Below are 13,619 nucleotides of genomic sequence, written 5' to 3'. Positions count from 1 at the left end.
GCAGTAACGATTGCTCCGTGTGGGTTGGGGATGCCTGGTGTGTGTCCCTGCGGGCAGCCGGAGGCTGTGCAGGTCGGTGTGTTGTTCTCACCTCAGTGGGGAGCTGTGGGGCACTCTACTGGGGCTGCACATTGCCCAGCACCTGCTGACACAGCAGCCTGAGGCTGCGAAGTTCAGGCAAGAGCACAGATGTTCTTGCGATGAGCTCAGTGATCTGGTGACTCATTCCCTTCCCAAGCAGCCACTTTTGATGTGAAAACTTCAATAAATGAAAATGGAGAATCCACTTTTGTAACATTTCCAAGAGCTATTTCTCATTTCTGGTTTGAAGGTGACGGCTTGGGCTTCCTCCCTTTGCTTCCCAATATATTTCTGTGAATGAAGCATTGGGACCTTTACTCAACTCACAGCCCTCTCACCACCTTTGCTGACCTCTCCAAGCGAGTCTTTCCTGACATTTGCTAAAATCAAGAGGTTTTTAGTGGTGATTCTAGTCTCTTGTAATGCAAATGGTAATAATGATATTAATACTAATCATTGTTTTTCTGTACGATGAAATGTCAAGATTCCATATTTTCAAGTTAATTTTTAGTGGGTAAGTGCCACATTAAGCATGTCCATCTTGTCAGAGAACATGCTTTTCATATCACAGGAACTGTTAGAAATTATTAGTAATGAAGGGGACAACTGTCGTGCCTGGTGGGTTGGTCTTTGACATGCAGTAATGCAAAGTGACATGGAAAATTCAGAATGAAGGGTGTAAAGCTGCTCAAAAAATTGTGGAAGTTGCTATAAATTAATTAATCTTGTATCTAAAATGTGGTACTGAGCTGTTGTGATAAATAGGATCCATGTTACTACTGTTGGATTGCATGTGTGTAACTAGGAAAGGAGCTGATGGGCTGAGGCCAGGAGGACTGGTTTGGTGGTACCTGCCTGGATAGCAAAAGGTTGTAGTGGCAACTGCACTTACCTTGAAATAGGAGTCTGTGGGCAGTAAGATCAGACTTTGAGGTATGTGTCTATCTTTAACTGTTCTAAATAGAGGCTATCCTGGGTAGCACAGGATCCCTGGACAGTGTATTTCTGTCAGAAGTACTTTTAAGCAACAAGTATTTTACTGCAAACAGCTCCATTCTTCTCATCAAGATTCTCATCATTGGTATGACTTCTCTTTTGGGCCTGTATTTATTATGCAGTATTACTTTGTAGAAAGTATTGCTTTTACTTTGCAAAATAAAAACATTTTAGGCCATATTTCTCTCTCAATTAGGTAATTTTTAATTGACATTACATGAAACTAATATATCATTATTAGCTCTTACATAACACTTAGAACATAACAAATACTGCTACTTCAAATTTGTCTTAGCTGAAACCTGAACCTCTCCTGGCTGATAACTCATTTGTCTGTTTGATTTCAGCCTCCAACCTCACTGGTTTGGACAATCTCGACAGCGTGCTGGGCCTTGTTGAAGAGCAGGTGCAGAGATCGAGGCAGCGCCGTCGAAGGCACGCGACAGAGGATGATTACAACATTGAGGTCCTCCTGGGGGTTGATGACTCAGTTGTTCAGTTCCATGGGAAAGAACATGTTCAGAAGTACCTGCTGACCTTGATGAATATTGTGAGTACAGCCCTGCGTGCTGCCTGGCAGGAAGGCTCTGAAAGGGCTGGGAATGTAGGTTGGGTAAGCCACTTGAATAAGAAGTAAAAGATTTTTCTCGTGGTAGGAGAAAAAATAACTCTAGGAGGGAAATCCAGGCCACTTTCAGAAAATCCAATAGGGGAGAAGCAAAAAAAAAAAAAAAAAAAAAAAAAAAGGAACCAAGACAGAAGCTGAATGTGGGACTGTTAAAATGTTCAAAGTCCTGCTTATGTACTTTGGTGGGTGGGGACACAAGGTCAGGGGCTCAGGTTTTTGGAAGTCATTATGTTTTAGCTGTATATTCCCTTAATCTAAGCTTCCTGCTGAGGAACACAGTTTGAAGAACTGTCTTCAAATAAGGTTCTAACAGAAATTACAGTTGGCTTTTACATTTTTAAAACTACTCAGCTAAATTCTTTGATTTCTCAACAGCCACTTTAGGTCCCAGGGCACCTCCCCGCTCCTTGTTCACACTGCAGTAAGATGTTATGCAGTATAACACTGAGCTTTCTTAAATTGATTTAGTATTTACTCCATGACTGACATCTTTAGGTTTCCTTAGTTAAATATTTAATCTTCAGAACCATAGTCTGTGCAACAAACTATATAGTGTAGGAGTGATGAAAGGAGACACTGGGGAATATTGTGTTTGAAAGAATCACTTTTTATTTCTAAATATCAATGCAGCAGTCCTCTAGTACCCCAGACAGTAAGCAAGGATGCTATTTTTTAGAAAAGAACCAAGACTTGAAAAATCATCCCAGATCAAAACCAAAATAGATTTTATTCTTTTGCCCAAAAAATAGAAGTAAATGATAGCCCCCCTAAAAGGCAACTCATTTGGGGATGACTTTCTTCCTTCTCCTTCCCATCTGAAATAGGAGTCTTTTCTCAATAAGACACACTTCTGAAAAAGCTTTGGGCTCAGTGAATGTGTGTTCTTAGTAAAATAGTGTTGAGTAAAAATTTGTAGGTCTGCTCTGTTTTTGACAAATGGAGTCTGACTGCTGAAGTTTACAGTTGTGTCAAGAGGATGAGCCTGTAGATGACTCCTTTCACTTTACAAAACACAGAGGCAGAAATCCAGGCTATTAGGTAGATTTGCCTGGGATGTAGTTTTTCCAAGATATATTTTTTCAATTACGAAGCTTGGTTTTTTCTTTCTTTATTATGTTCTTTTAGCAATGTGCACAATATCACTGTTTTTCATTTTAAATGAGAGCTGGAATACAATTTAAGAAAATCCCCTGTGTGATATAAATTCAGTTATGACTTTTTGGAACAGCATTGTAAATAGTTAAAAACCTGCCCTAACACTGGAGTTATGGGGTACTTGGTGTCTGCTCTGATGGCTGTAAATGCATATATTCTAACAGAAATGACATAGTGAATTTCATTTATTTGTGTGGTTTGTTTCCTCTGAGGCTTAAAACAAAGTCTACAGTGAAACAGATGGTTTTATGCATCTCTAAATTAACAAGTCAAACAGGCCAAACCAGGAATGTGGCAAACAAGCCAAAATAGATTAAACAGGACTCTTTACTTATCATCTCACTTAAATCTATTTTTAAGGATTAAAATATACAGTAATGGTAAAGAAGCCATAAATGTTCCAGCTCTGGAATATACTTTTTCCTAATTTTAGTAAACCATCCAAGACACAAATTGCAAGAAATAACAACTCTTAAGCAGCCTGTCTCTGCAAGTGGTTTAGAAAGTGCAGCCTGTGTAACCATCCCCACAGGGCACAGCAGCTCTTGGCATAGGCAGCAATTGTTCTGTTGAGAGCTCTGAGGTACAAGCATGTCTTTTGGGGACTGAGGATGTGTCCCATGCCTTGTGCCCAAATTCGAGGAGCTGTTTGAAATCCCCAAGGCCTCTTGAGAGGCTCTGGATAATCACTGGCAGTCATCAGTGTTGTCCTATTCTTTCCTTCAAAACTCAGCTGGTTTCTAGACTTTGTATTTTAGCAGAGGGGTGGGTGATGGTAACCAGTGCTGTTTCCAGCTCTAGCACAGATAGGCAAGAGGACTTTGTTACTGCAGATGGTGGTGCTGGGGACCTGTATTGTGTCAAGGGACATCACAGTGCAGAACCTCTCCTTCCCCTCGGCAAGGCAGCTCCAGCTCTTGCCCTCATTACTAGATGGGTACAAGGTATAATTCTGTGTAGAACATGGCTTTGGTCTTCTTTCCTGAGATTCACAGTGATTCCCCCATTGTCCTCTCTTCTACCTCTTTGAATAGTTGGGGGTTTTAATTTAGAAAATGACCCCAATATAAAAGGCTTTGGGGTCCCTGGCTGTTGGGGGTCACATGTATGCAGTGTGTTTCTGATGAGATGTGTAGGTCCGAGGTCACTGAAAAAGAAGAGACAGCTACAAACAATTCCAGCTGTATTTTTAAATCTAATCAGAGATCCTCTCATTACCATCAGATTGTGTGTACCCTGCTGGTTTTAGGATGCAATCAATTAGCTTCGTGTAGTAACAAGGCATAGAATCAATTAGCTTTGTATGGTAACGAGGTAGTAAGCATATAATCAAGAATGCATGGTAACAAAGTAAAATAATAGTGTAGGTGTTTACTGGAGATAAAACAGGTGATCAAATAGTTGAATTTCTGAGGTTCCAAAAATGTAATAAATCTTAGGTGAATTGCCTCTCCTGGGGCAAGACATTACTTTCCCAGAAGCAACTCTGAGCATGGTTGCTTCTCCCGCTGTGTTTGATCTCCTTGTGTGTGATGGCGTGAACAGTTGTCCTTAACTAACTTTTCCCAGGGATCATGGGTGGAACCCTACCACCAACCCAATCAAAACAATATTTCTTTTTTTTTTTCAAGCCCAGTGCAATGACTGCAAATTCAGTAAAATCTGTTTTGTGCAGCTTAAGTGATGTGTTACAGTCCACACCTAAAAGCCATGAAGTGAGAAAAAACAGGGGCTGGGTGTCCTGGATATCTTGAATAGCTGTGCTAATATTTATCCCAAAGTTTGGAAATGAAGTCACTCCCAAACAAATGGTGATAGATGCCAGAGGATTTAACACATTGGGCTGCAGCCACGTATTGTCTGACTGTGCGCCAGCCGTTCCACTGCAGTGAGCTCGGCCTCATGCCTCCTCTTTTTCATTCTCCAGTCATTTCCTCTGGAACTCTAGTTTCTCTTGACCTCGTCTCTTTTGTCTGCTCAGCACCATGGGGACATTCAGTCACCTTTGGAAAATATGCCATGATTTTCTCTTTAGAGACCCTCGGCTGCCTCTCGCTTGCACCATTTTCATTTGTACGTCATGCTGTGTTTTTTCCTGGGAAGGATATTGGCCTGCACAGTCCTCTGCATTTCCAAGCGTGAGCCCACACATTGCACAAATTAACTTTGTATTTATAGCATGCAGGAGCATTGCTACAGAGGAGAGATATTTGGGTGGATTCTTGTAGCTCTTTACTTACTCAAGAACGTAGAAGGTAATTCAATTTCAGCAAGAAGGCATCTCAAACCCCCAGTAATTCTATCTGCTTGTATAATGGTTTGGGAAACATTAGGAAAGTGCAAGGCTAGAAGTGGCATTGGAGAATTACCTTGCTGGTTGGGAAAGAAAAGGTTTTCACTGCAGGATGCTTTGGGAGGAGGAGAAGGGTGCTGAATGGATGTCATTGAGTTGAATGGCTTGGATGGGTGCACTGATCACAGGGTGAAAAAACTGGCTGGATGGTCAAGTCCAAAGGGTGGTGGTGAACGGAACCAAATCCAGTCGTCAGCCAGTCCAAAGTGGTATTCCCCAGGGCCAGCAGTGTTTAATATCAGTGATCTGGATTAGGGAATTGAGCGCATCCTCGGTACACGTGCAGGTGCACCAAGGTGGATGGGAGTGTTGATCTGCTGGAGGGCTGGGAGACTCTGCAGTGCGATCTGGACATGGCCTCAAGCTGCTCCAGGAGATGTTTAGATTGGATATTTGGAAAAATGTCTTCATGGGAAGGGTTGTCCAGCATTGGAACAGGGTGCCCAGGGAAGTGATGGAGTCACCATCCCTTGAGATGTTTAGAAGATATTTGGATGTGGTGCTTGGAGATGTGGTGTTGTGGTGGCCTTGTCAGTGCTGGGTTGATGGTTGGACTTGATGATCTTAAAGAGCTTTTCCAAGCTAAAGTGTTCATTGACTCTGAAGTGGGTGTTGTTGGTAGCCACCCCTGGTGCTGAAATTCTCTGATCATTTCATAACCCTCTTAAAAGTAGTTTCCAGGGTTAAGCAATTTTCAGGGGTAAAAAATATTTTAATTTCTTTTCCATTGTTTTACTGTAAAAGGACTGATATTACAATATTTATATATATTCATGTAATGGATATATGGCCAAAATATTTGTGATACCAAACTCCATCTCCTCAAAGTAGCTAAGTGCCTAATTGCTGGTATTTCAAAGGGAGATAGACCCTAAATAGGATTTATGCCTCACTCTGGGCTAGATTTATCTGAGTATTTAGTCATTTACTTGCTTTTGAAATCAGTGAGAATCAGAATTAAAAATTAACTCATGGGATTTTGTATCCCCCGGCCTTCAAGTGAAACTTCAACTCCAGAACAAATACATTAAACAACTTTTCATTTGAATAACTGAAATCAATGAGAGTTATGCAGCTGGGGGCTTTGGAAAGTCCCTGGAGTCTTTCACCTGCATCTTTCAGCACTACACATGTCTTTGAAATTGTGGCCCTGAGGCGCTGTTGAATGTGTTATCTGTCCTCTTTAATAGGATGTACATGATACTACTATTATAGATGAGATTTCTGCTCTCATATCTCTGGCTGATGAGGGATGAAGATTTGCAGGTACAGAACAGCAAGTCCCTAATGAGAGGAAAGGGCAGAAATGCCATCGGTTTCTAACTGACAGTTGGATAAAAACCTGAAAGCATGTCTAATTCAAGCTGTTAAAAAGAAAGTGATGATTGAATACATTGAAATAATGGTGCTCCCTATCTTCAGAATCACGCTTTTTAAACTAAAAAGCATTTTTTTTAGACAGCAAGGATAGTTCAATAATGCAGAATTTGACTGGATTTTTGAAAATTAAATAATTCATAAGCTCCAATGCTCATTATTTAAAATAAGTTTATTTTAATACGGGCACTTTAAATTTGAACTAACTCTAAGAAGTTCCACAAATAACAAATGTAAGTCCAACTCTATTCATCTGAGGGACTTGAGCTGTCAGTAGCTGAATTACAGCTTGTTTGAAAGTTTAAATATATGTATGTGAGTTAACTCCACCTTTTGACTGTTCATTATAAACCAGTAGCTGTGGCTGGTGTGAACAGTGTCTGAAGAGGCCTCCATGAGGTTATTTTTGTTCATTATCTTGATTGCCACCCTACAGCGGAAGCTGTAATTGTGATTGGGCATTCAGGGGCTCCTGCAGGAGAGACCCTCTCAGAACTCTTAGAGGTTGTGCTCATTTTCACAGGGATAGTATTCCCAGTGTCAATTAGGTGAGCATTGCTCATTATTGGTAACTGGAATGTGCCTTGCTGCCCTATCACACAGGTTTTGGTACCGTCCTCAAGGTAGAGGGTAGGTACTGTTAAAAGACAGATTTTTTCCTTTACTCCAAATACCAACATGAGCTTTAGCCACAAAGCTAGTCCCTTTCAGCCAGGGACTTCTGAGTTGTGACAGTGTGGTTTGTGTGATGGAGTGTGGATAATTAGGATCAGCTTTCAACTTCTGGATGCTTTTCTTAACCAAACCACTTAGAATTCAAGAGGTCATCATATTTATTACTTTGACACCACACCCCTATCCCTTGTAGTAAAGTGATAAATCAGTCTCCTTAATTATTTTATGATGCTATAGTTGATTTTATTAACGTGATCTTGAGACAGTAATTCAGAAAAATACTGAGTCTGTTGGTGCAAAGGTAATTTACAGTGTTTAGAGAAACTTCTCACAGGAGTGGTTTATGAGCAAGAATGAAAAGTTCCAAGAGCCTGCGGGAGGAACTAAGAAAAATAAATTAGTCATGAAGTCAGAAAACAAAGTCTATGACCTTTCTAAAGCCAATGTTACAGTCGAAGATGAGATAGAGACCCGTAACATGAAGCTACCTAGTGCCTTGCCAACACATCTGCTGGGGAATGTTTTTCATTTTGATCAGAAGCAGCTAACTTGGACTTGGTAACATCTACTGACTCTGACACCAGGGAAGGTAAATCAGGACTCAGACTCATATTTGCATAGAAAATGTGAGATTCTTATCTCTGTTTTGCAATGTACATTGCCAAGCTCTTGTAAAACTGCCTGGTGTATGTGGTTTTGAGCAGAATGATAGATGTTTTCCAAATGTGAGATCACAGTTTGACCTTTAAGTTTCATGTGTGTTGTGTGCTTTCATTCTTCTTTTTTCCTTGTGATGCTCAACAAAGATTTCAGGAAAAAAAAAAGAGTTCCTCTCTGAGGAAATGAGGAAATGCCTTGTAAGGACTAGAAAGGGAGACTAGGAGCCCTTGATTTTGCCTTATGACTTTCTGTGTGACCATAGCACATCCACCAGAGGAATTGATGTAATGTTATTCCTGTGAGATTAAGATAAAGCTTTGGGAATGTCAGAAATGCTCATTTGGAATCTTCAAAAGCATAAAGGAGGTGATGAAAATCTAAGAGCATAGTGGTGTTTGAAGTGGGACCACAGAAAAATAAAGTGAGAGGGGAACGCTTTTGGGAGGGTCAGATTACAGAAGTTTATGCTCAGTATCCACCATGACATTTCTGGTTCCTATTCTGTAATTCAAAACAGACGTTTCTTACAGAAATAGACAATCACTGGATGCCCACCAGGCACCAAGGCTTTGCTGCAGACAATTATGATCTGATGAATGAGCTGCATCTTGGGCTGGGCTCTAACAATGGCTTGCCAGGAGCTCTGCCATCCCACAGGGAAGGAACTGATGCTCTCCAGCTCCTCCAGTATCACTCTGGCAGAGATCCATGCATGGTCTCAGCTCTGCCTGGGAGCACATAGCCATCAGTAATTTCTGCAACAGTAGTTGTGTAAGGATGCTGGGTGATCAAAGGGCAGGCTAATCAGCTCGGATGGATCAGCAATTTGTGGTGGCTGCAAAACCAGATGGCTCTTGGTTTGTGCCCTCTCCAAATGGTCAGATGTGCCCTCTGATTGCTGCTGTCACTGGGTCGGGGCCGTTTGACACTGATGTAGCCCGAGGTTGAAGCTGTTGAATGTCCAACAGGGGTGTGTGCTCGGTAGCCCGAGGGAGCAGTGCTTACCCGGGCGTAAGGAGCAATCCATGGAGCCGCCTCAGGATGAACCCGATGGTTTATGGTTCAGGAGCCGCATTGTGATGAAATGATCTGCCTTTTGCATAGCAGATACTAACAAACTCTGCAAGGCTGGGAACTCCTTCAAACTGCATGAATTAGTTTGCTGATGATTTGCCAAAATATGCAGATTATTCTCCTATGGCGCATTGGTTTAATTGGGGATCCAGGGAACCACCTGACTTTCCCTAAAAATCCTGCCAGCTCTATCAGCATGTAACCTGCTCTGCACCAAGACTAGCAGAACTGCAGGCTGTTGATTACTATTTGTGTTACAGGAGCTTTCAAAATTCCCTTTTAGGGTTGGGCCCTGCTTTGCTCAGTAATCAAAACTTTCCAGTGCTTCTTTTACCAAGCATGAGACACCTCACAGGCGCTTGGCTTGCCTTTGGCTTTTTGATGTATTCTATGTGCTTACTGTGCTGACTTGAAACTTGCTCAAGGCAGAAGAATTATAAAATTAGCAGAGAGGGACAGATGAAAAAAAGTAAATAAAGTCTTTGTTTTTCTTATGTAGCACCAATCTGTGCCAGCCTGATTTCTACACAGAAACTTTAAATAGAAATGCATGTTTTCCTTTGAAATATCCCAGAAAAAGAAACCAAAGATATCCCAAAATAGTTCGCAAACTACAATAGCTTGATGAAAGTCTCTTTACAGTGTTTCACTGTGCTTTGAATTCTTTGAGATTTACCCAGCCTTCTTCATCACCCTCTATAAATGCTGAATCACTATAGGACATCTACCAAGATTTAATGCATTCACTGCCTTCAGTTCAGGAGCTGGGATTTTGGGATGGTCTCTGTATACATTTTTTTTTCCTGTGCAGCAACTTACTTTTGGACTTACTGATCTAAGAACAACAGGAGATTGACGCTGGCTTTTCTTCTGTTGGTATTAATCAGAATGTCCTGCTGAAGTACATGGAGATGCAGTGCTGGAAAAGTACTTGAACTCTTTTTCACAGCCGTGTGTATTTATTGCACAGACATCTGAACATGTATCTCCATTGTCTGATTGTCTCTGCTTTCAAAATAGGTTTCAAAGTTTAAGTTGCTCTCAAGCCTGAAGCTTTCTGATTGCACAGGCTGGTTGGTAATTTTCTGCCTGATACATTGAGCTGCATTAGCTTGACTCTGCTTTCCTGTTAGAATAAGAGGTGGAAATATGGAGAATCTGAACTAGGGATTGTGGTGGCCCTTTCAGTGTGTGCACTTTTCACGAACCTTTGAGAGCACAACATTCGCTTGGATCTTGTATCTCTAACAGCTTCCTGAAACAAATAGGTGTGATTTAGGCTGTGCTGAAGAAAGAGAAAAGCATCTATTTCAGCACATTATCTGTGTGCAGTGAGACACTCCTAGCAAACCACAGTTTAGCTCAGAGAAAGATGCTGTGTGATGAGGGCTTGGGCTCATCCTTATTAATGAAACCAAGACCCAGAGCTTTGAATTGGCCCACTGTCTTGCAGAAAATCCAGGATCCCAGGAGAATCAAGCAGCTTTTTACAGTGCTTGTGCTTTTCTGTTCATTCAGTTTGTTTGTTAGATGTCATTTGCATGAATAGTCAAACAATGTTTTAATTCTGTTCCATCAATGTTTTCAAGCCAAGTTTCCTTTTGGCACACGACAGCGATACAGTTGTTCGGTTACTCAACGATTGTTAAAAGAGGCTTAGGTTAAATACAGGAAGTTAATGAGAGAGCAGTGTGCACCAATTTGGATTATGCTTTATGAACTAATTAAATACTTATTTACATGCTGTGTTTACTGTCCTCTATACACAGCAGTTTTTGTTTAGTACTCATTTCATGTACAGGTAGTTTACAGCTTATTTCAACCTCATATTCTTGATGTGAGTGCTCTCTCCCACCACACAAAGAAGGAGCTAAATATCCCTGCCTCCCTTGACAACATTCAAGGGTCTTTTTCCTGGGTGAAAAAATTTTTGGAAAGCAAAATATGTTTATGTCTTACCTCTTTATAACCTGTGTTCAGCAATGGTCCTCAAAGTAAAAATAAGAGAGTTTTTAAAATTTCAGAATATAAAGTTAGTCTTCTAAAGTCTCATTTAAACATGCAAAGAGATGATCTGATTTCTAGAGGGGTTGTTTACAAAGCAGATCTGAACATAACCAGCTCCTTCTACACTGCAACAAAAACAGAAGCCCCTGAAGCCACTCATAGCCATGGGCTCCTCATCCATCATCTTAATCCAAGGATCCGCTTACACATCAACCAGTAACGAGCCTGGGTCCCAGGCATCCCCCAGAATGTTCCCCAGGTGTCCCTGGAGGGTGTGAGCCTCCTCCTGGAGCTGTGGTTCAGCAGGACACTCAGCACTGTTGAAAACCTGGATGTCTACCAGGCATAAAATAAGGCTCTTCTGTCAAAAAATACTGATGAAACAAATTAAAATTCGCTTTAAAATGTCAGTGGGGATTGCTTAGCAAAACCTACACTGATGTATTTAATTTTAATGATTTTTGAAGAGATAAAATATGGGCCATTAAAACTGGGGCTGATTGAAGTAGCAGGACATTATTTACCATGTTTCAAATGGAAGGTTCCCTGAAAGTTATTTATTAGCTTGAAGTAATGAATCTCGTTTGTAGGAATAAATGAAATCTAGGTCCAACCAGCAAAGCAGTTCAGTTTGGTGCAACCTTTACTGAGGGAAGGAGGTTTAAGAAAAGGAGCTTGCCTTGCAGGGATCTCATCTGCCTCTTCTAATTTGTAAAGCTAAACTCCTGCCATTTGGCCAAGTCTCATGCAGTCTTCATCACCGAATACTTAAATCAGCCTCTTTAACAGTTAGTATTTGCCCAGCTTGCTTGTAGCAGTGTTTCCTAAGTAATCATTATTCATCCACATTTCATTCTGTACTCTAAATATTTACGGTTTTCTTTTCAGTGTTCCTGGGGTGATTTCCCCGTGTGCGTGTTCAGTTATGTAGCTCTGGTATATATAAAAAAGAAGACAGTTTTAATTTGCTGGCATTTTGTAGCTTTTGTTCTGCTTGCAAAGTTTAACACTGATGAGTTTTGACACACAATAAAGCCAGCCCATGTGCCTGACCAGCTTTTCGGGGAGGTACATCCTCTTGGCAGAGTGTGATGTGATGTGTCCCAGATGGAAGAGTTACAGGGTGCAGCTGAGCTGATCTGGTGAATGGCTCCTGGGAGAGAGGTCCTGTCTCTCTGCTCATTCATCCCCTTCCCTATGCATGGTCCTGCTCAGCAGAAAGATATTTGGGATTTTGCATGGATTCCCAGGCTCCAGTGGGCACACATGGGTCAGCTCAGCTGCATCATATGGGCACACCATGATAGCTCCAAGTCCAGTTAGGCTGGCACTTGTATACCTGCTAATCTGAAATCTCTGAGTATATGTTTATTTTAAATGATTCCCTAAATTATGGCCTGTTGGGAGACTACAACAGAGTTTGGAAAAAAAAACATTCCCTCTCTCATTAGTGGAATTTTTCATGTTCTAACTACGATCACAAAGTGGTGTCTGGCCTAATGATAGAGCATAAAAGGTACCGACTGTATCACTGTCTTCATAGTTACCATTGTTAAAGTGCTGAACTCTTTTGCAGGTTAATGAAATTTATCATGATGAGTCCCTGGGTGCTCACATTAACGTTGTCTTGGTGAGGATAATCCTGCTGAGCTACGGCAAGGTAAGGAAAGGTTAATTTAAATGGAGGACATCAATACCTATAGACTTCATTCTTTTATGAACAGTGCAGTTACTGGTGACATGTATTTGTTTTGTATTTTAATTCATATGTATTATCCTTACCAGTCCATGAATATAAAGAACTTTCATGATTATATATATATCTGTTTATCAATTGAACTTTACATTTCAAATAATTTCAATTTCTTCTGGGTTTCCCTGTGTCATTTAGAGTTACTGCTTAGCTCTGACAGTCTGTCTTTTCAGATGTTTGGAATAGTCTATGAAACATACAGAACATTTTAGGTCCTTAAGAAAACATAGCATGCTCTGGTAGAACTGTATGTAAGTAACAGTACACACAAGGTCAGCTCTGCATGGTGCTGATGGCTACAGCCTCTTTCTAAGAATTTGTTTATAGTTGTGCTTATAATCAGTGGAACTAAAGATGTGCTTAAAGTTAAATGGGAGTTCTGTGGTATAGGGGCCAGAAGGCAAGAGCTCTGCAGATCAAATCTGTAATTAAAAACATCAAGTGTTCTTTCTCTCAGTTTCTGTAGAAGGGGCTGCTCCACAGGCAAAACTTGGGTAAAGAGGAACAAAATGTTAAATGGGTTTCAAAAGTATTGATCTGTTCAGTACCTGTGTCCTGTTATTGCCAAGTCAACATCAGATTCCATGGAAACAGGAACAGGGCATTTCAAGTATGTTGGTAACTGCTTTGGTTAAGGACACGTGACTTTAGTGGTCTCCAGTGCAGCATCAGGCCCAGCTGCTCAGAGCAGGGTGCTAAAGCCTAATGTACCTTCCTGTGACTGGAGTTGCTGGCATTTGCACGTTCCTGTAGTTAACCTGGATTCTGGATGACTCCATGTCTGTTCATGGAAGTTGCTGAAATGCAGTCAGCAAAGAGCCAGTGCAGGTGGTGTCAGTAGTGAAGCTCCACTGGCATTC

General features: G+C 41.1%; 1 protein-coding gene across 1 annotated transcript in view; it reads left to right on the top strand.

Annotated features, from left to right (window-relative positions):
* LOC121657817 (A disintegrin and metalloproteinase with thrombospondin motifs 2-like) overlaps positions 1-13,619 on the top strand; it is a 177,625-nt gene that overhangs the window by 116,172 nt on the left and 47,834 nt on the right. The window contains exons 4-5 of the mRNA XM_042013946.1: positions 1,425-1,627; positions 12,583-12,666. Of these exons, the coding sequence (XP_041869880.1) occupies positions 1,425-1,627; positions 12,583-12,666 (287 nt within the window). The remainder of the gene's footprint in view (positions 1-1,424; positions 1,628-12,582; positions 12,667-13,619) is intronic.

This window comes from Corvus kubaryi, unplaced genomic scaffold, assembly GCF_017639235.1.
Source record: "Corvus kubaryi isolate FWS band 111438036 unplaced genomic scaffold, C.kubaryi_AGA036_p1.0 split1-37374, whole genome shotgun sequence".
Lineage (NCBI taxonomy): Eukaryota > Metazoa > Chordata > Aves > Passeriformes > Corvidae > Corvus > Corvus kubaryi.
This window is presented reverse-complemented; position numbering and strand designations above follow the sequence as displayed.